This window comes from Cheilinus undulatus, linkage group 7 (genome assembly GCF_018320785.1).
Source record: "Cheilinus undulatus linkage group 7, ASM1832078v1, whole genome shotgun sequence".
Classification (NCBI taxonomy): Eukaryota; Metazoa; Chordata; class Actinopteri; order Labriformes; family Labridae; genus Cheilinus; species Cheilinus undulatus.
This window is the reverse complement of record NC_054871.1, coordinates 36,189,245-36,212,727: the sequence shown is the minus strand read 5'-3', so window position 1 is coordinate 36,212,727 and position 23,483 is coordinate 36,189,245. Positions and strand designations below refer to the sequence as shown.

At 38.3% G+C, this 23,483-nt stretch overlaps 1 protein-coding gene across 1 annotated transcript in view; it reads right to left on the bottom strand.

Moving 5' to 3' along the window:
• Positions 1-4,107: 4,107 nt before the first annotated feature.
• The window catches only part of LOC121511704 (artemin), a 29,238-nt gene continuing 9,862 nt past the window's right edge, over positions 4,108-23,483 (bottom strand). The window contains exons 2-5 of the mRNA XM_041790465.1: positions 16,546-16,607; positions 16,167-16,295; positions 13,186-13,360; positions 4,108-4,511 (exon numbers count right to left, since the gene is read on the bottom strand). Coding sequence (XP_041646399.1) covers positions 4,108-4,511; positions 13,186-13,360; positions 16,167-16,295; positions 16,546-16,607 — 770 coding nt within the window. The remainder of the gene's footprint in view (positions 4,512-13,185; positions 13,361-16,166; positions 16,296-16,545; positions 16,608-23,483) is intronic.

The window sequence follows — 23,483 nt, the reverse complement described above, 5'->3', positions numbered from 1 at the left end:
CAGGACCAACTGTAGTAATAAAAATATCTGGAGGTGCTTTGTTATCCCAGTGTTATCTGTGGAAACACACTCTTCTGAGATACATGCTGCTAAGACGCAAAGCACAAACAGGTCAATGCCTCACATGGATATTTTTAGACTGGTTTTAAAGTAGCTGAAGACAAAAGGACTGAATGGATACTGTCTTTAAGCAGTTGCATGTACAAACTAAATCTACAACAGGATATGATACACTCCTTTGCAAACTTTTTCACTTTACCGTAGGGTCATCAGTCAGACACAAGGACTGGAAACTGAAATGTCTTTTTCTATTGTGCCACTATGGTCTATTCAGGTTTCTGAAAATCCAATAAACATGGGATACACAAGAGAACACAGTGAAACGAAGCTTGCAACACACTTGCAATGATACACAGTGATTCAAAGTATGCTTTCAAATTGCTGTCCCTTTGTGCACTTGTGCAGTTTCCCAATATCAGGCAAAGCATGTTGTTCACATCAAGAGCCATTTAAGAGGCAACATGCTAGGAAACTGACAAAGTCATACATGCACACACTGCAATAGTTGCAAGTGCTGAAAAGAGAGAGAGAAGTAAACATTAAATCACTGACATGCAATTGAATTTTGGAGCAAATAAAGCAATAACCTTTTGCATAAAATGTCAATGTTATCTACTCTTATTGCTAATGCATTGTTAGTAATTTGACAGTTGATTTATGAACAATTTTATGTTATCTGTTGTTATAATGAGCCTATCTAAATGTAATATGATTGACTGATTGATTGTACCTTATTTATGTGTCATACACAAAATGTGCCCAACCCTCATGGGTTTATAAGACATCAGAAATACAATAATATGTGTATTACATCAGACACCTACAAACCCCTACGCATAGGTTTGCACACGCAGACTAAAACTAAACATAAATCCTACCATCCAGTCAGTCAGTCATTTTTAGTATCTAATTTAATTTGGCTTATTGATTAAATGTACTGTACAAGTTGTTAATTTGAAAAAGATCTGCGGAAATTTTGAATTTGAAAATTTCAAATTGTTTGTTCAAATAAACTCATTGTGTCATAAGTTCATTATTAACCCTTTAAAGCCTGAATACACAAATTATAGCCAGAAAATTCTCATTTTTTGGAATTGAAATTTTTATTTCACTTTCTACTGAAATCAAGAAAAAAAAAAAAAATCAAAATTTCCATAAAATTTAACACATATATTTCTCGTATCTCATTTGATACATTAGGTGTTATTGGTAACTGATAATCCACTTGAGGGCATTTTTGTCATTTGTCAGATTGTATTCAGAATTTTTTTTTAGTTATTTATTGATTCTATTGATTAGATAGAGGTATCATAAAAGTATGTATCAAATATGATTTAACAGGCTTTAAGGGGTTAATGTACTGTATGCTGTGTTTTACAATGTGGTTATGTAAGTGGTGGTAGCGTTGCTTTCTAAAATGCTTCTTCAGAAAGCTGTTTGCAAATCTGGTTTGTAAGCAGCTTGGTGCATTTGTTTAAACTACAGGCTGGTGGTTGTAAGTAGTATCATATCACACCTACTCTGAAAAAAGACCCTGTGGTGAAAAGCTGTCTGACTGATGGTTTGCCCATGTCTATATTTGTGATGGCATCTTACAATAGACCGCTGACAGAGGTGTAAACAAGCTCTGCTGAAACAAGCATTACAGAGTTATTGATGTATTAATAATTAGCACAGGCTGGCTAAAGGACAGTATGTAAGTATGTGATCACAGCTGTATTTAGAAAGCTAATGCAGTCACTTAACATTGTTTGCATGTGTTTGGTTGTTGATGGGAGACTGTTGAGGATGCTGGAAGACTGCTTACTGTTGTTTTGATATTGAGTTTTCCTTGACCAGATACAATATTATTGAGCTGCCCTGGAAGGAAAGTTAGAGTAGCATCACATGGTGAAAGCAAATATTGATCTTATAAAGACCATTGTATTTACAAAATGAAACATAACAACTGGTAAGTTGTGAGATAGTATAACCACGTCTTCAAATCATAGTATTTGGTCTTTTAGTGGATAAACTGAGTTTGTGGTTCTTATGAATTTCATGCTGCCTTTTTTAAAACAGAAGCTTTGCTGGTGATTCAAAATTATGTGATATAAAATTAGGACCCATTATGGAGGTACAATGGAAAATTGGCTTTTGGCAAATAATGAATATGTATTGCAGGCTATAAAACACAGCAATAAAGGTATATCTATATGTGAAAATAATGCTTTGGTGTGGGTGTTTAAATTAAAAGTGAATAGTTGGATAAGTAAGATTTTTTTTCCTTTTGATTACAATGATTGCTGTGATCTGAGCCAGCTACCGGGTAGTTGGCTTTGTTAGCTTACAGTAAGCTCAGCACCGATGGTGTTTTGTGCCCTCAACTTTGCCTGGAAGGCAGCGGCTGCCTAGGAGGCATCTCCCATTCTCCAACCATCGTCCAATCAGGTGAAGTCATGGGCTAAATCTCTCATCCAATCACCAGTCACCATCGTGTCAAGCAAGTGAACTTGCAGCTTCTCCAGCCAAATATGCTAGCTAGCTTGCTAGCTTCTATATTAGGTATACATTTGTTAATATTAGCTACCTTTAGTCAAATCTGAATAATGTCAAATATTTAAACAAACAAGCAAACAAAATCAACCCAGTTCAATCTCCTTAGCTAATTTAAAGAAGCTTATTTATTTTGTAGGCATCCAGATGACTCCTACCATGCTTAGTAACTTATTATATAGAGCCTAGCTGACTTTAAGGCTGCTAAAGACATGGCAGGGACATGTTAATGTCATCCACGCTGCTTATACTGCTAGGCTGCCTGTTGGCTGTGGATGACTGCAAGGCAGCTAGACATAGTAAGCGTTTCATATATACTAGCTACCTGCTAAGCAGCTCCTTAGTCCCTTTCAGTTACCCACAACCAAAGGGGCTGCTTGACAGGTAATTAGAAGGCTCTATATAACAAGTTACTAAGCATGCTAGTAAGGATGTGCCTTCCAGGCAGCTACTGCCTGCCAGGCAAAGTTAAGGGCGCAAAACAACATCCAGCTCGAGGCTTGTAGTGAGCAAGCTAACATGAAGACACATAGAGATTTTATACTGTTGATGTACTTTTCAGATAATTTTGTGAGTCATGTTACTGTCTTTAACTTTCAATGTGCTCGACAAATGAACAGCAACCTTTAAAATGTGCCATCATCATCCATCAAATAGCCATTCTCATGTATTTGAGCTGTCAGGACATAAATTGGTTTCTGGGGTGAAAGAAAAAACTTGGAAGACTTACTTCTCTCGAATGCTACTGGCATGTCATTGTAACACAGCAAGCTACATGCTAACAACTTAAAATGCTAGGTTAATAAGTCAAGGTCATTTTATACAAAGGAAACCTTTGTAGCACGACTTTAAGTCACATTTGTGACAGTTCTGAAACCTTGTTTGGGTTACGAATAAAAAGAAAATGCCCTTCATTCCTGTCTGTGTGTTTCAGCCACATATGTCAGCTTACAGTTAGCCTCTTTCAGTGCTAACCGGAGGACTAGCTGGTAGCTAGTACTGATAACTGATAGGGTTCTGATGTTTGTGCAGAAACCAACTTCTGGTAATATCAGCAGTTCTTGCCGATATCCAAACTGCATTCCTTGGAGATGTAAACTGCTACTGCAAGTATTTGTTGTAAAAGAACCAAAGACCTCCAACATGGCTGCCAGGGGATGTTGTGTTAGCCTTCGATCTGCTCATTCAAGGCCACAAAGTATCCCCAATCTACTATTGACAGCAACAGTAGTGATGGTTTGCTTCTTTGTAATGATGGCCTGTGGCATTAAACAGTCCTTTAACTAACCCAGGATGGAAGGAGATATCAGAATAGCCTGCTTTGAAGGTATCTGAAACTCCTTTAACAACAGCCAAGCTATTCACCGAGGAAGGGCCCTGTACTCCATATTGTGGCCGACATCCTGGGCTCACTCTGCAGACCACATGAGCCAACTACAACTACAAAGACCAGTCTTTGTAGTGTAAGACCTCTTCTCTCTTTATGTATTTCTAATAAAATCTTCTTCACAATCATCCCACACAGCTGCAGTTGGCGGCAGAGAGCCACTTAATCGTCTGCCATGTCGTCTGGGTGTCCATGAAGGACACAGTTTCATAGCGGGTGGGTCGACAACAAGGTTGACTGCTGATCTTCTTTCCAGTGATGCTCCCATTGTCCAAAAGTGACTTGAGGGCCAAGTCATAGTTCTTGCGGGAGCTGTAGCATGTGCCAACACAATACTTAAAGAGGATAATCTCATCTGAGTCATAGCCAAGACCGAGATCACGCACACGCATCTCCTTCTTTTCTAAGTGGCAGTCCCGGCTGCTCTTGTGCTTCTTGCGGTTCCTCCTTGATGTTCTGGGTGGGTTTGGTTCATGAGGAGATCGCGGCCATCTGCTCTGTGAAACTTCTTCTTCATGTGACCACTCATCTGCAAGAACAGGAAGAGAGGAACTTAAGCAAAATTCTATTTGCTCACCAAGATGCAAAAATCAAAGCTCCTGTGCGCAGTATATGCAAGTTTTTTTTTCCTACCAGGGAGATTGCAAGTTCTTCTTTAAATGTTTGATGGATTCAGACTGAAGCTTTATCATTTTATTCTCATTGTGCTTCTTTTTTAATCTGATGGAATTTCTGTGAAGACAAACTTCTAAGATCAAACAACAAGTCAACACCAATAACATCAGTAACGGAGTACTATCTGTTTTTTGATGGAACATCTGGCCCGGATAATCCCAAACTATGTGCCAAGTTTATTTGTTGCCTTTTTTGGTTACAGCTCCTGGTGTTTTATGAGGTCAGTGAATTAGGAACAGTGTTTCCCAGAAATAACAGTTTTCAGGAGGTTTGAAAGCCTGCTGCATGGGAATGAAACAATTAATACTAAGGCTGTACAGAACTGCTGAAACAATTATTCTAAGGACAGCAAATACAGAATATCATCTCATAAGGATTACCTGTCATTTTTAACCAAATTTTTACCCCTTTTCCTGCAAGTTTTTATACGTGTATGTTTACTGAACTCAAAAATGCTGACCAGTGAGTTTATATTGGGTTTATTAGACATTATTTTTCACTTAAAAGAAGTGGAAAGAACAGTACCATGCTCATAAAATATGCAAGAATATAACAAGCATCAATAAATACAGAGAAAATATCCAATATAGAAATAAAAAAACAGAATCCTGCATTTTTAAATGCATAATTAACTAGATAATTTTAAAAAAGCACTTGAAGAACTTTTGTTGTGTTTTTCTGGAACAAGCTGGTTAGAAAGAGCTGGATCTTTCATGTGAAAGATGGGACATGCATTTCCTGAGAGTGACTTTTTTCCATTGTTGTTGTTGTTGTTATTTGACTGACAGAACAGGGACAGTCTTTCTTTACATCCCTCCACCACAGGCCCATCATGCACTAAGGTTATGAAAGCGTAACATTAACTTTACACATCAGGGTTGTCAATTTCCAATGGGCAGTATTCGCCTGACCTGCAATGTGTTTTCAGGGGATGGAATATAATTCAGAAAATAAGTACACAAGACTTTCTGTGATTTAAAAAATGAAGTAAAATTTAAGTGAAATACTTGAAAAAACTTCACTCATACATTAAGAAATTCCTAAGTTTGGCTTACTGGATGCTAAAATTGTAGCCGAAAGAGCTAACTTTTCTTGCTGAGACAAATGATCTGATTACTAAAAGAGTTAGAATTCCCATCACTATTTAGAGCAGGGGAACTTGGCAAGAACCAGGTATGAAGATCAACAACATGCTAAAAGCTTGGTTATGCTTTCCGCGCAGACAAAAACTGATGCGGAATCATAATGCGGAAACGTCTTGTGCATTTATACCTAGCGCCGGCTTCCTCTTCACCGCAAACTGATATTCTCCCCAAAACTATGGAGCAGTGTCTTCAAGTATTACGTCTGTTTAATGCAAGTCATAGAGGAAGATTTGTTGATCATGGAGAACCACGAAGAGGAGCTGCTGTGTTTACTGATGTTGTTACAGCATAAAAGAGAGAGGAGATGGTCTGTACGGCCACTCAATCAAGACAGGAAGGACAAGAGGGGAGTACAATTTTCTTGTACGGCCAATGTGAGAGATAGACGAGGAAGTACATGGCAGTCTCTGTGATCTTTCAAAGAAGAATCATACCGGTGTTTATATTTTCTGACATCTGTCACCAAAAACTCAACAAAATCGGTCTTTCTGACGTGTGCTGCGTCTGCGTCTGTAAAAATTTCGGGGATGTGCGCGGACAGACGAAAATTGGCCGCGTGGAACCCCCGCGAAGGGGCGTGTCATAACATTTGACGTCACGTTCGACACGTGGACATTCGCGACCTCGCGGATGCGTCAAACATAAAACAGGCTTAAGAAACACATTGAAATAAGGTAAGATTTTTTTTAGAGCTTGATAACCCATTACCTTTTCAGTTGCCTGGCTTCTTTTGTATACTAACCCATTCATACCCATTCAATTCACATTCACACACTGATTAGGAAGGCTGTTGTCAGCTAATTCAAACACATCCACACATGTTCACACGACACTGACGTAGCAGCTGGAGCAAACTGGGTTTAAATATCTTGGCCAAGGACACACTGCAAGTGACCGTGGAAGCAACCCTGCCATCCTGTTTTGCTGTTTCATGATGAGCAGCAGGTTGAAAGTAGCTAATGCTAACAGTGTTACAGGTTTGTCCTGAAATATATGTACTCCACTGCAGAATGGAGTCTTTGTTAACAGCATGTCAAACAGACCAATTGGCATTATTTTCACTTGACAGCTAATGCAGTTTGTTGGGAATCGTCCATATTGGAATTTCATGAATCAAAGACTCGGCCTACATTGCAGTGCTGATGCCTGAGTTGTAGTACTTTTGAAGAGAATTTTCAGACAATGTGAGGGTATTATTATCCTTATATCCTTTGCCATATTTTCCTCTCTGATAGGAGGAGATCGGAGGAGACTCAGCAGGTGGTCCCCAGGTAATAAAAGTCAATGTGAACCACCACTAAGGGCCACTCCACCGCCATCCAAACAGCAGACCAGTTGTCTTCCACTGCTGAGTTCCCAGCTTTAGCTTAAGTGTTGGCATAGTCAGCAATTGACTGGTTGAGAGTTCTTTCCTTCCTTCGACGTCATCCGGACAGGAGTGCTACAGAAAGAATGTGAAGAAGGTCACGCAACTCTTCCTCCATCTCAGAAAGACGATATGAGCCCTGCTCTCCTCCTAAAGCTGAATCTTGACGCCAAAAGACTTTTAACTCGCTGGAACCGTGGAAGTAACATTAACGGACTGACCTCTGCTTATTTCTGTTTGACATCAGACTCTAATCAAACACTGTGAGCACAAGTAAGAGGCTTTGATCTGGGCAGAACTGTAGGAAGCATTCATGTATGTTGGCCTATTGTCTGCTTATGCGTTGTTGATTTACCTTGCTATGCCCATATTATCTCCTTGATTCTAGTCAGTCATTTTAAGAACAAAAAATGTTTTTTGCTATAGTTTAGTTAAAATAGTTATTTGTTTGATTAAGTATAATTGGTTCTGATTGATGCTGATTCATTTAATAAATTCTAAAGATAACTTGTCTGTGGTTATTATGGGATTGCACTGTGATATATCCACTGGTAGGGTCAGAGCTCATTCTTGCACGGTCAACTTATTCAAATACCAATATTTATTCAACAACAATAAAAATATTTAAATCTTTATTGTGAGACTGATTTTTGACTCCTTTTTGGTTGCCATTGTTTTCAGGGTGGTATCCCGTCAATTAGTGACCTTAATTAAAGTTGTATTTATTAATAATGATAAAAATAAACAAAATCTAGCGTATAAACCCTCACAAGTATCATAAAGTTACGCTCTATTTTTAGATACCTACTGTGGCTCAAATTTTTACAAAGACATCCCGGGCAGCTTCTGAATGTGACCTGAGTGAACTGATTTAATTTCATCATTTCATCAACGGGTGTGTTTACAACCGTAATTGAGGGTAAAAATCAGATCATATAAACTAGATAATAATCCCAGATATAAACAGGACCTTAGAGTCAGAGGACTTGCCAACCAAAGAATTCATTTTAGCCCTTTGAGCAGCCAAAATCAATAATCTAGTTATAAATGGTATAATTGAATTGCGCAATACCAACTGTGCCAAAAACTTTAAACAGTACTTCACCATTGCTCCTGAATATGAACTACTATTATTATTTCTGATTAAAACTATTAATAGATCATTTGTGTCAGCATTAACAATATTATATACTGTTATTAAATGTTTCCATTTTAGACATTTACTCATTTTTCTACATATTATTTATTTATGATAGAATATTTAAGATAATGCACATTTTAAGGTGCCCCCTATTTGTATTTGGTGTATATGTTTGCTTGTACTTTGCCCTGACATGGATGGAATATATTTCTAATTTTTTGTCCCTGAATAAAAGTTATTGTCATCAGCTTTGAGATCAACTCTTGAGAAGAAATGTTTTCTTAGACTTTCTGGAGCCACTTAGTAGGCCTTCTGATGATGAGACAGTTTATTTTGCTCCAAGTCTCTGCTGTGATCTTCAGAGACTGAGAGGTGAAAAACTTCTCACACTTTTGTTTATGTACTGGATCAGAACAGAGTTTCATGAGCTAGAGGAGGAGAGCATGTGTGATTAAATTGAAAGCAGACATGAGCGTTGAAACTGGGAGTGATTCTTCTGGTTATCAGCTGAGTGGTGCAGCATGTACTGTCACTATGCAGGGTCATTACCAGGGGAGTGAGCTGTTGGCTGAACTCCAACAGGAGCTGAAGCCGCTTTTTTCACTTGCCAGGAATATTTCAGACAAGATTTACCCTCTCCGCAGAACAGACCTGGCCCAGGTGTTTGACTGATTTCTAGTTCCTGACCCGTGGATGGCTTAGCCCTGCATTTTCTCTAAATGCCTCCATGTTCCTAGGAGAATGGTTATTAGCAGCGTAGAATGCTCATTTACAGCAGCAGAGGTGCTTGTCAGTTCATGCCTTGATGTTTACCAAAAGAGAAAACTTGTAATCATGAGGAAAAAAAGAACAGAAAAATGTGTAGGAATATTCCCCAGGCAAGGAGCACAAGACTCATTCAATCAAACCCTGCTCAGGTACATATTCAGCCATGTTAAAACATGCCACATGGGTTTCCATTATAATGTAATTACACAACTATTTCCATGTTACAAATGAATGGGCAATGTTCTGGCAATCATGTGTAACTGTACTAAATGTTGTTATTGTTTTTGAGGTCAGCTGCAGTCACGAAAACCTGATATTACAGGGTTTTTTCATGAATAGAGTTTGAGAGGGAAGAACAACACTTATTTCACCGATGTTTGCCCAACAACCTCAAAGACAATGGCAGTACCGGCAATGACTGACACAACGCTCAGCAACTGCTTCGAACACAACACTGTACTGAGATAGCCTCTTATTGTCCAAGTGGAAGAGAAGGCATGTCCCATCAGCAAGGCCACCCATAGTAGGGATAAAGTGGAGGGCTTTCTGGGGCCCAGCCACATTGGAGGCCCATGGAGGTCAGCAAAATTATGGTTCATTGTAAAGTTTATTTGTGATAACCACATTTTTATTTTTCAGTTCATCTTATCAAAGCAACCAACAGCTTTTTAATGTATTTATGTAATAGTTTATAGCCTTCTTAAAAATATAAATCCCTTTTCTTAAAATAGAATCGGCAGAAAAAAATGGGAAAAAGAGGTTACAAGTGGGAGAATAGGGCAAAACAAATAGAATATGTAACAATAAGAAATAAGCAACAAGTGGCAGAAAGGGGTTAAAAGTGTCAAAGAAAGGATGGAAAAAGTCAGTGAAATTGGATTTGAACAGAAACAGAAATGGTTGAAAGTGGCAAAAATGTGTTTTAAATGGCAAAAAAGGGGTTAACAGAAGCAAAAAAATAGGTGGAAAGTGGCAAAAAGGAACGTAAAGAAAGTGAAATGCAATTAGAACGGGCAAAAATGGGCATCAAAGTGGTGAAAAAGGTTAAAGTGGCTTAAATGGGTCAACAGAGGCAGTAATGGTCAGAAAGGGGCAAAAATGGGTTCGAAGTTGCAAAAATGGGCAAAAAAAGAAGATTAACTGATATTCTAAAAGTGGCTAAAATGGGTAAAAAGTGGCAAAAATGGGTGAAAAAAAGATATAAAAAGAGGTTTAAATGTGGCAAAAAATGTTAACAGAGGCACAACTCAGTGGAAAGTGGCAAAAAATAGACTTTTTTTTTAATGTTTAAAGATTAAATGTGTTAAAAAGAGTTTTTAAAAAGGTTAACTGGGTCAGTAAAAGGTGAAAAGTGTTTAAAATGGCTTAAATTGTATTTTAAAATAAGAAGACATGGGAATAAGGTGACAACATGGGTTAACAGAGGCAAAACATAGGTAGTAAGTGAAAAAAAATGTTAAAAGTTGCAAAATATGGCAGAAAAAAATGGGGAAATGAGGTTAAAATTGGCAAAAATGGGCATAACAAATAATGAGATGCAATTAAAATTGACAAATAGTGGTAATAGATTTAAAGTGGCGAAATCAATTAAAAGTGGGAGGGCAGAAAAGGTGGTGATACTGGCAATATGTGGCAAAAAAAAGTGTTTAAAGAACTTGTAGAAATTGACTGATCATTTCCTCCTTTCATGCAATCATGCAATGGGCCAGGGATGTATTAATATGTTCCTTTTTATTCTTGGGTGATATCTTTCCCTATTTTTATTCTGTAATTTAGACGATTAACTCACTACGTTCAGATGACTTAAACAAAAGCTGCCTGGGGGTGAAGCCAAAAGGTTTAGAGCACCCCCTGCTTACTGGATAGGCCATTATAGGTCACAGACCCCACCTCCTTTATGTTAACAGATGGTATATGAGTCAAACTATAAAATATGATATATATGTTGAGTAATTTTTGGTAGAACCTGTCTGGTCATGCCAGTTATTATTAAGATGATTTGAGTCAAAGTATTCATTTTTCTCAGTAGTTTTGTTTTGATAAGTTGTTTGACGTAAAAAGTCAGATGTAATGTGATGGCTGAAAATCCTGTTAATAAATATGGCTCCTTGACGTGTTTTTAACCGTATTAGCAGAAAATAATTCTGCTGTGGACAGTACTGGCCAAAAACATCTTTACATTTTACTAATTACTTCATGTCAGCTTTGAAGAGGCACTCTGCAGGTCCAAGTACCTTTTTTGACTTGATTCTTGGCTCCAAATTACATCACCAGCACAATTCAGTATGTCAGCATCCATCATGGAGGTTTTTAGCTTCATTTTTGTACAGTGGAAGGAGACACAGCCACATCCTGTGCATATTAGGGGTGTAAATCACCAGTTTCATCACGATACGATACAATATCGACTCTCAGAACAACAATTCGATATTTGCAGATATCACAAAGTCTGCCACGATTCGATTTTGATTTGATTCGATTTAGAGTCCTGCAATTGATATCAGGCAATATTGTGAACCCATTTACCACAATCTGTTAGTTTTCACATAAAGGAAAAAAACACAATATTGATACTCTCTTGGCTGCTAGCCATTACCTGCTATCCACGCCGAGCAGTGTTGTGACTAGTGGATGGGCGGAAACTGTCATAACCAAGCACGTGGGGGAACTTTCAAAATAAAAGCGTAAGTTAAAAATGACAATTGATATCGATGTTTATACTTTCAATCAATTTGACTAAATCATTGGTCAAACAATCAATATATTGATCCAGAATGATGAATCGTTACACCCCTAGTGTATATGTATAGTATCAGTGGATGGCTTTCTTTACACCTATTCACAGTGCTGTTTTAAGGTGCCATATTTATGCCCCCGTGATGTTTGCCTTCACTCTGAACAACATAGAGGTGTAAAGGGGGATGAAGTGATCCTCCTCTTTGTGTCGTCTTCAATGGCTGTATCAGAGAGGTAAAAGAGGAGTAACAGAGACAAATATGGGATCAGCTGAGCCAAGGGGGCATGAAGCATTATGCATGTCAGACTGTGTGTGCATGTGGAGCTCCTATAATGCTGTTTTCTCTCATTTCCTGCAACACACTGAGAACTGACAGACGGGGACATGTAATATCAGGCTGTCACTGTTTCTGTTTGAATGCCTGAAGGTGTAAAGTGGCTGAGCTTTGTTAGGGCACTATTCTGACTTCACTTGTTTCAGTTTGGAGTTAATTTGTTGGAGCAAGCTAAGTATTTTTATCTTTTAAGAGAAATTAAGTCTGATTTAGGCTACAGACCAAACTGAAAAATAGATCAAACAGACAGAAAGCCACAGTCATTCATCTTGTGAAGGTGGGATGATTATGATGCATGACAGAATCCTACACATTATTTTTATCCTGTTGTACACAGAGGCCCCTGTTCAATTGACCAAGGCCATACGCAGTGTTGAAAACTACCAGGCAAATTTCCAGAGGCTATATCAGTCTTCCAGGAGTAACACTTTGCTAATATATGGCCTCTACTTCAGATTTATGAAGCTTTCTTTTTAACTGCAATAAAACAATGCAAAGTTACAGTGACGGATAAAAAAACTGAAATATTCCTTCTGGAGACATCTTAAAATATTACCAAGCATACTACAATAATAAAACGTTCTGCATTTATGTTGATGTATATTGGGTCACAATATACAAGCTATTCTGATTGCACAAGTCCAATGTGTGATTGGTTTGTGCCTCTTTAATATTTTTAATAAAAGACAATAAAGACAGACCAGGTGTTATATTGTTTATAAAATAATATTTAGATCCTAATTTCATTGTTCTTGTCTGTATGAAGAAAGGTTTAAAACTCATGTGACTATTCCACAGAGCCACAAAACTTCCTGTGTGGATGAAAGGACAAACAAAGTTTGTGGTTTTGGTGACCTCTTGCACTTTCCTGAGTCACACCAACAGCCAACATGGTTTTCTTCCACTAATGGCCACAATGAATTCCTAACCTTGAAAGGATATTTTAATCCATGCCATGCTCCAATCATAAATCAAAAATGTTTTTTTTTTATGCATAATCTAACTTATATTATACAGATGACAGCTGAAATACTGACCCAGGGCTTCAGGCCAGAGTGTGTGGAAGCTTCTGTCCTGTTTTTGATCCTCTGAGGGAGACCAGGAGGGCTGCCTGAGGACGCGCTGGAGGTCTGACTGAGCCTCTTTATTGTCTTCTTCAGAAAACACATCTTCAGCCAACATAAGCAATGATGCCACCACCCACAGCATCACCTGGAGCAAAGAGAGAAAGTTGCAATGCCATAGTGTTAGTCTTTTGTACGCAAGTGTACTGGTCATTTTAATGCTGCTGGCAGTTTATCTGATAAAATGTACACAGGACCCCATTGCCCCATTATTGATAATTCCGCCTGGGCCAAAATGTACGCTGCAGTCTATTTCTTCTGACAAGGTCCTCAGTGCATTATTAGCTTGCACCTCCCAGTTTAGCCAATTTCATTATGGATATTTTTAATCTTTCTATTTTATCTGGCACTGTTCCCTTAGCTTGGACTTCTGCCTTTGTTACTCCACTACACAAAGATGGTGAAACACAAGGTATGAACAACAATAGGCCCAGAAGACATTTTATCAGCCTTGGAAAACAGGAAGCACTGTGCAGCTCTTTTTATTGACCTTTTCAAAGCTTTTGACACAGTTCATCATGTGATGCTTTAAAGAAAGCTTGATACTGTTGGCATTGATGACAATGTTTATAGCTAGTTTAAGAGCTATCTTATGGGCATACAGCAGTGTGTAGCACTGGGAAATATAAAATCAGAATTTATTTCTCTTACTCTTACAAATGGTGTTTCACAAGGTTCCATCCTTGGTCCAGTGTTTTTTTTTTATCCTTTATATAAATGATATTGTGTTTGTGATTTCCAATTGTAAAATTCCTCTTTATGCAGATGACACAATTATTTATTGCACTTCTGATAAAATACAATCTGCTCTCTGCTCTCTTCAGAACTGCTTTAATGACTTGGAAATTGCTCTAGCCAAACACAGATTAGTTTTGAAGCAGAGAAAACTAAATTCATACTCTTTTCCAGAGCTAAAAACATTGATTCTTGAGAGTGTCATCATCCCTGCTAAAGGTGGCACCTATACAGAAAGACTGACAGCATATAAATATCTCAGCATTTGGATCAATAAAAGGATTACATTTAAAAACCATATTTCAAACTTTGTAAGTAAACTTCATCAAAATATTTTTTTTCTTCAGAAATAAATCATACTTTCCTCTGCATTGTAGGAAACCCTGGTTGAGGCAACTTTATCAGTGTGGGATTATGGCGACATTTTGTATTTGCATACTTCAGCTGCAACTTTAAAACCCCTCAGTGCAGTTTTCCACTCTGCACATTCATCACTGGAGCTGCCTATGATACTCAGCACTGCATCCTTTCATTGTCAAAGAGTGTCTTTCACTCTACAACAGAAGCACTCTACGTGATTGTTGCGGTCTTTTGCTCATAAAAAAGGGAAATAAGAAACAATTATGGACTGGATTATAAATAATAATTACGGATGTATCACGAGAAGGACAATTTGGACTGGCTCTCTTTCAGATAGGACTTAAGGTACACATGTGATAATGTAAATAAACTAAAAAAAATTTACACATTGGTCTTAGGGAATAAGAGGGAATAAAAAGTAGTTAATCTTGTAAATAATGATGCAAAGATAATGTTAGGATTCAAGTTGTTGACATCAGGACAGGGTGTCAAACTAGAGGACAATGTAAGAAAAATTCTGACATGCTAATCTTGGTAAATCATGGTCGTGGGGCGTCTTGAACACTTTGTTAATTATGTCACACTACTAGACCGTTTGCCGTTCCCGACGCTCTAAATCGGGCCCGATGTTGCAGTTGGGCTAAAATCTAGCTGAATTCGTGTAGCCTGAGTTGGCCTTAAAGGACACATAGTGCATATTCTTTAATATGCATTGTCTTGACATGAGGTTGGCTCGCTGCTTTGTTCTCCAGAGGAGACCCAGTTTGCCTCAGATTTTCAAGAGTTACTGTAAAACTGTGAAACTGTCAAATTTCTAACACTGTCAAAAATTTACTTGTGTACTAGCGTGAACCAATATAGACACTTTTAAAGTGTTAAATTAAACTCTAAATGAGTTAAATTAACAATCAATTTTTCTGTGTTTTAATTTTAATTTGTTATATAGGTGTGAACTTACCTGAACAACCTGGTCGGCTATCTATTCTCTTGTTGTTCTTGCCAGTAAGTAAATATCATAGTTGACTGTACAACTCCTCAGTAGCCTGAAGTACTCAGTAGTTACTGTAAAACTGTCAAATTGTATAGTTTTTACTTTTACTTGAGTAGAATAGATCAATACCTTTAATTTACTTAAGTAAATTTTAACCAGAGAAACTGTACTTTTACTAACAGTCATGCACCTTTTCCACCTCTGCCAATGTTCTTCTATCCACTGTCCTGTTCTTTGATTAATATAAAAAACATTAAAAAACAACATGCAATGGGTTTTTTTGACACAGAAGTGAAAACCTGACTAAAACCATTTCTTTTCTTTTTTATCCTTTGAGTAACAAGAGCACATAGAAGTTTCTGTTTATCAATAATCAATGAAAGACACGAGACCACTGACAGGAGTGTGCATGACACCTGCAGAAGACAAATCCTTCCTGTGAAAGCATAGCTGCATGATGCTACAAGGCTAAACATATCCTCAGAAGACCCGGCATCAATGCATGTTACCTTTTTTCTTTGCAAATAATACTTTTGTTGGACAAGAGTACAGTCTAGACCTGCCCTCTTTATTAAGTGTTGAGATAATGTGCAATACACTAATCAAGACTGATTTATTGATCAGTGTTTTTGCAGCTGCTCTTACAAATGTGGGTATTTTATTTTATAACTGAAAACCAATTATGTGTAGCAAGAGTGTATGTCAACAGATACTGAGATTCTGATTGGTATCTGACTTTGCTGCCCCAAAGAGGAGCTAGTATTTCTATTAACTGTGGTTGGATACAGTGTGTATACATTGTGGGAACTGAAATCTGCCCTAGGTAACCGGATCCATCCTGTTCCATCCCCTCTTTCACATGGAAATTGTGTCTGGGTTCCCTATGTCTGGCTTTCAGCCTATGGAGGCCCTGTCCTCCCTCAGCATTGTGGGATACCTGTAGCCGACACCTGCACCTCTTTAATTACTTAATTGATATGTGACACGTTCTCTCTGTACAGGTAAGGTAAATATTTTAACATCACTTATAAAATGAGTTTCTCTGCGGTGTCTGGCAGAACATGAGGTCCAGATCAAATGGGCATTGTAGTGGAAACTGGCTGCTGGTGAAACATGTATGCCAACAGTCTGCCTGCAAACCTACTAGCCTACTTTCCTCTCTGATTGTCCAACATTCACAAACTCACCTTCCAGTTCCTCAGGTGATGCTGGGTCGTTGATGCTTCCTGCCTCCACCAGGTTCTTGCATCTGAAAAATGAGGATAACAAAAATAAAGAGACCCACTCTTCTTACAGTTGTGTAATCGCTCATCTACAGTAACTTTGAAATGTTTCCACAAGTTATGAGAAATTCACTTTCCCTCACTTTAATAAGAGGCTCATTTGCTTTTGTGAAATGTTAACCGATCGTAGGAATGTCATTTATGACTCATCCTTTCTTACTACAGTGCCATCGGCACTGCAAGGAAATTCAGCTCACTCTGACAGGATGACATTTTCATTTCAACATCACGTCATAGAGGAATTTTTTAAAAGCTCCCTGGAGGTTATAGATGCATGGATTGAAGAGGATTATCTTATGATAACCAACATGAATTAAAAAAAGAAGTTTAATGTTTTTAAACATTACTCCTTCAATACCTTTTCTTAGCCAACCACTGGAACAATCCTTTTCTGAAATCAAATAGCACTAATGGGTAAAACTTCACCATGTACTTTCACATTAAGTTGAAGCTGTCACTGGAATCAAGACTCATGTACTGCTGTTAAATCCTTCTTAAACTTTTGTGCCTCATGGATGTTATGACTCAAACTTGTCTTGGTCATAAGCTTAACCTCTACAGTCATCCTTCTGGACAGTGTCATTTTTGTCCTTTAGTAGACCGGAGACGTTGCTCTGACTGCTTAGCTGTCTGCAATCGTCCTTTAACTGTGGTGAATGTCCTACACTGGGAACATTTTTGCAAGTTTGTTTTTGACTGAATTTGAATCATGTTTCTGTAATCACTGTCTTGATTTCTGATTAAAGCTTTCACATTGTTTCACCTTGGATTCTTGATTCACCAGAAATTGTTAGAATTAGATTTGCACAAATTAACTAAAATCATGATACAATACTTAGAAATAATTCATACAATGATCTTTGGGCAGTTCAACTTTATTTGTATAGCAAATCTTACTACTACAACTGATGTCTGGTCTGTTGCTCCACTTGCCCTCGAAACCTCTAAGAAGACTTCTTGGGTGTACTCGTTCGAAACTGATGCCATAAAAAAGTCATTAACATGTACAGATTTTCATTAAAATTCCAAAATTGTTGTGTCTTTTGCTTCAGTTTGCCAGTTCGTCTGGATGTGAGTGAGGCCATCAAGACACCTATGACTACTCTAAAGGAGTTACAAGCTTCAGCAGATAAGATGGGAGAGGCTCTGCAGAGTGGCAAAGAGAAAGCCATTGTTGAAGAAAACTCAGATTAAATCTCTACAAGAGTTCACCAAAAGGCATGTGGGAGACTCCATGGTCAAGTGGGAGAAAGCTTTTTGGTCTGATGAGACCAAAATGATGAATTTTGGCCATCAGAAAAGATGCTATGTTGGGCGAACAACAAACACTGCGCAAACACACCATCCCCACTGTGAAGCACAGTTGTGGCATCATCATGCTGTGGGGATGCTTCTCGGATGCTGGCTCTGGAAGACTTGTAAAGGCAGAGGAAAAATAAATGTGGCAAAGTACAGGAAAATCCTGGAGGACAATCTTATTCAATCTGCAAGAGAACTACTGCTTGGTAGATGATTTATTTTCCAGCAAGACAATGACCCAAAGCAGACAGCGAAACCTACACAGAAATGGCAGACATTACATACTTTCATCTAATTGACATTAGTTTGTGGAAATCTGTTTTCACTTTGACATTAAAGAGTTTTTTGTCATTTTATTTGTCAAAATAAGCCTTATTATATTGACCATGATTAATTTATAAAATCAATGAAAGGGTAAATGATCCAAGGGGGTGAACATTTTTATAGGCACTGTAATCTCATATAATTTAGCTTATTATCTGGAAATTAAGATGATGGTTTTATTATACTCTGGCATGTCCACTTATCAAACCAGGACAGTGTTACACATGTAAAGCAAACAATGTGCATAAGGTAACAGGATGAAACTAGGAAAGCACTCATAGAGCGCAGACCTCCGCCATCAGCCCTATCTCCCAATAGTGAAGAATCCTTTAAAAACATTCCTGGATTCAGACGGTGATCTGGATCACTCCCAAAATCCAATTTGCCGATTACTCCCTCCCCGGTGGGGTGGAGACACGGTGAGGCAAAGCATTGGCTTCGCTACATGTAGACTGTCATGGCGGAAGAACCCATGGTCTCACCGGACGACTGGAAGTCATGGCAGAGGGTGAATATTCCTCTATTCCTCCCAGTATTCTGAGTATTCTCGCTACAATTCGCTGTCTTTCCCTCTGTTACGCTCCGACTCGTCTCCTCGACCGGGCATGCATCTTCCAAACTCTATAAACTCCAAAGCTTTGAATAGAAACACACAAATAACATGCTGCTGGGATTAAAGTTACTCATCTCCTGGTGTAAAGTGGTAACAGTGCAGACCTCCGCCATTAGCCCTATCTCCCAATAGTAAAGAATCCTTTCGAAAATTCCTGGATCCAGACAGGGATCCAGATCACTCCCAAAATCTAATCAGTTCTTCCTCATGCCATTTCTGACATTTTCTGAAAATTTCATGAAAATCTGTCCATGACATTTTGAGTTATGTTGCTAACAAACAAACAAACAAACCCACCAGATCACATAACCTCCTTGGTGGAGGAAATTAGTGTGATGAAATAGCATGAAAGAGTAGTCACTTTCCCATTTGTATTCCACAGGTGAGGACATCAAGGCTTTTTTACACAAAGCATAACCTGTCACACTGTATAAGGGCCCCCCTCCAATAAGGTCAACAGTTCATGAAGTCTTCTTCAACTATCCCAGCCCAAAGATTTGTCTAAATGAAGCTAAAGAATGTAGCCTTTGTTTGATGGAAACTGACACAACCACTACATATGAGCCCATTATGCATATTTCTTAATCTATTCAGCATCTTTTTCTTGTTAAGTGCTGTGTCTGGTCTTTAAATTTGAATCACTGGGACATATCCGTCAGCGAGGCCTCTGCTCATGATGGATAATGTTGCTAATTGACACAAAACTTGTACTGTAAGCTTGGTTGACTGCACTGCTGCTATGGTCCCTAATGTTATTTTTACATCGTGGATGCTAAATAGCTTTAGGGCTGAGCACAGCTCAGAAAAGGATGACATTGGTCATCATCTTTTGCAGATTTTTAAAACTGATGACACTTCATATAACAGTGAGGGAAGAAAACCTCATTGTTGTCTGTTCTATACTTATTGTAGCATGGCAGAGGGGCTTTAAGTGGCAATGAAACGTCCTGAAATTAATAAGGATGCCTTTCCATGACCTACAAAAGTAAAATAAACAGTCAGCATGAGGACTTATCAAGTCTATAATGCTGTTTTCAAAACCTGTAAGCATTGCCACATGGTAGGTGTCAGATAAGGAAATTGACAGCACCGGGTCAAAATGACCTTTATTTATATTTTTCACTGCTAGCATATACAGATTTACAGTTGATAGAATTGAGACTTGTTATTCTATCAGAAAACACCAATTAAACATGTGAAGGATATGTTCAGTGATGGATGAAAGGTACATTTTTGTCTCCAGGAGGCACAAAACTAGCCTGACACACCAGATAGACTGTTTCACTTATCCACTGCATGGGATATATTTCACATTCAGCTGGCCAACACTTCTTAGTCAGTGTTTGGTAAGGGCAAAACCTCTGAAAAATCACAGAGGATGACTGGACGTTCTGTCTGTGACATTCATCATGGGCCAATCATCATCCACATTGTGGATGGGCACATTGACTAAACCATCTGGAAGGTGATGTCAGTTTTCATTGCTAAGTTACGATATGCACCTACAGGAAGTCAGAATAAAGTAGAAGGAACTCAAATAACTCTAAGGAATAAATGGTTGAATAATTGTAAAAACAGACAAAAATGAAAAAATTGGCAAGAAATGGGTTAAAATAGGCAAAAAAAATGGTGAAAAAAGAGGTGAAAAGTGGTTAATGAGTGGCAAAAATTGGGTTAAATGAAGAAAGAATTGGATAAAAGTAGTAAAAATGGGTTAAGAAAGACAAAATTGGGCCATTAATGAGCAGAAAATTGTGATAATTGGTTAATTGGTTAAGAAGTGGCAAAATGGGTTAAAGGTGTCAAAAATGGGCAAGGAGTGGCTAAAATGGTTGAAAAGTGGCAACAATGGGTTACAGTGACAAAAACAGGTGAAGTAGCCAAATGAATAGCGTTAGTTCAGGCAGGCAATGGGGTCAAGTGCTACTAAATATTGACATCAGCTGATCTCACGCAAGACCCAATCAGCTGATGGCTAGCTGATTTGCTCTAAGCCCGCTTTTGGCTAGTTGCACTCAGGCTGCCTTTTGTAAACTGCTCTACCCTGGCTCTGCATGCTGCTCACTCTGCATGCTGCTTTTGCAACCCTCCTCCACCCCAGCTCCTCCTTTATTCTGCTTCTGACTTAATCAACGTCATCTGATGACATTGGTGTCTGCTCTCCTCTGGGTTTTTGCTGCTTCTCTCTCTGCCTCAGGCTCTCCTTATCAGCAAAGGCATCAAGCAGGAGCGTGTGCTATTCCTGTTTGATGCTTTCCTCGTAGGCTTGTGGAAGGGCAGGGGGATCCCAGAACAGCCACACCACCAAACATAAATAACAGCATAAGTGCTAATTTACAACTGCTGATAAAGAGAAATATTTATAACCACAAATCATTTGTGTTACTTGACAAAGTGATCATGACTGAAATGGGCTTAAAGAAAGAAAAATGAGTTGGGAAAGGAAAAAAAAAAAGAAAAAAGCTGCAAAAATGTGGTAAAGGTGTCAAAAATCAGCAAAATGTGGAAAAATGGGTTGGAAGAAGCAAAAATGGAATAAAAGGGGCAATTATGGGTTAAGGAAGAAAGAAAAGTGGGAGAAAACTTGTGAAAAGTGGTTAAAAGTTGACAACAAAAGGGTTAAACGTGGCCAAAATGGGTGAAAAATGGCAACAATGGTTTATAAAGGGTAAAAATCTGTTTTTTGTTTAAAATCGTTAAAAAAAAAGTCCCAAAAATGGGCAGCTAATGCAGTTAAAATGGGTTAAAAAAGTGGCACAAATAACTTAAAAGTGGCAAAAATGGGTCACGGCATGTGCTTGACAGGCAGTCTTTATAATTACCTGCTATCAGTGGAGCTAGTTAGTAATTATATTTTTGCTGAATTTGGTCAGAAGAAGATCAAAACATCTTTCCCACTGAGCAAATCCATTAGTGTTCCCTTGTTTCTTTCAATAATGAAATGTTTCATTCTGATAAAAATGCAGCTACAGCTACATCTAAGCTAATCTCCTTGCTGGTCCCCACTAGTTTATCGGCCTGCAATGAAACCCCACCCATAGCTACCACCTCATTCACCTCAAATGATGCTGACTGGTTCATTTATTCAAAGACCAGGCAGAAATGGTTCAGACTGAAGTTTTGCAAGATTAAATAACAGACATGGATTCTGGCAAATCTAGTTTACAAGGTTAAGAAAAAACTGACAGAAAGTAAAAGTTCCTGAAAGAAACTTTAAAATGGGATCACAAAACTCTTCACACTGTAGACCAGTTAAGGGAGTGAGTACTGAAGGCCAGACAGGAGACAGATAGCTATGATGACCCAGCTGGATGCAGCTCTTGTTTACAAGGAAGTATCAGAACAGTTTAAAATGATTCACTGGAAAATGATTCACTTGATAAAAGGTTTCTTAAATATTAATAAAAGGATCTGAAAAATGGAGAAAATGTGCATCATCTTTGAAAGGCACTTGGATCAAAGCCACAGTATTTACTATGGCTCATGAAAAATCTTTAGAATGACTCAACAACACAGAAGCTTTTAAGATTAATCCCCCCATAAAAGAAATTACAACCAGGAGGTTTCCAGGCCAAGGGAAAAGACTCTATCCATCTGTTATATAAGTAGAGCTGTCTAACAAGAATAACATCAAGATCAAGTTTATTATTTTCTTAAGGTTATGGTCATGGTTAAGACCACCAGTATACAGAGACAAGAGAAGAAGGCAAAGGAATTATGTTAGTGATTTTATTTGACCTTTCTGCTTTCTATTTTTTATCTAAATGGTAGTAATATGTCTCAGCCTCTTTCTGTTTCTTTCAGCAAGCAGACATGGATGGAGGATAGGGTACAGAGGGTGATATAGATCAGATTACATGGCACAGAGAGCGTGTTTTCTGTGTGGAGGGGGAGATGCTTCATGGCCTTCAATGGCACACTTCTATCAACTTTGCAAACTCCTATTTAAACTCCTTTGTTAGAATAACAATCATTTACTGAAACATTAAAGGGTTGATTGATTCAGAGTTCAAATTGTAGTATATGAAACAAACTGTCATATACTAGTATTTCACTGGATAAGTTCTATAATGTGTTGCAGATACAATAGAGACACTTCTGGTTGTGTTTGGTTGCTTATTCTGATACAGAGCATCCTAAAAAAAGCACACAAAAAATCCTACCTTGTATGTACACTTCCATTTATCTGACTGAAATCAAGTCAGATTTCATCAATTTTATCCTCCTGCACAATTACACTTTGTATACTTTACATTACTTTTACAAGTGCTTTAGTGCAAAGCACGTTTACTACCAAGGGGTGGACTCAGGATGTTTAGGGTGAGGGGTGAAAATAATTAAAAGGGCACCTGCTGCATGTGGTGGGCCACCAGCACACACAAATAGGTCGTTTCCACCAAGTGGTCCGGCTCAGTTCGGTGCGAAACGCATTTTTTTTGCATTTCCATAGAGCAAAATTTGGAAAGGGTCGCAAAAAACCGACCAGTATGGTCCCACTTTTCTGCACCCTTCCGTAGGGGTACCAATCTTACCTATCCATACCAAAAAGGTGGAGCTACACACACAACAATAGAGGGTTGTACTGACGTCACGTCAGCGCACGGCT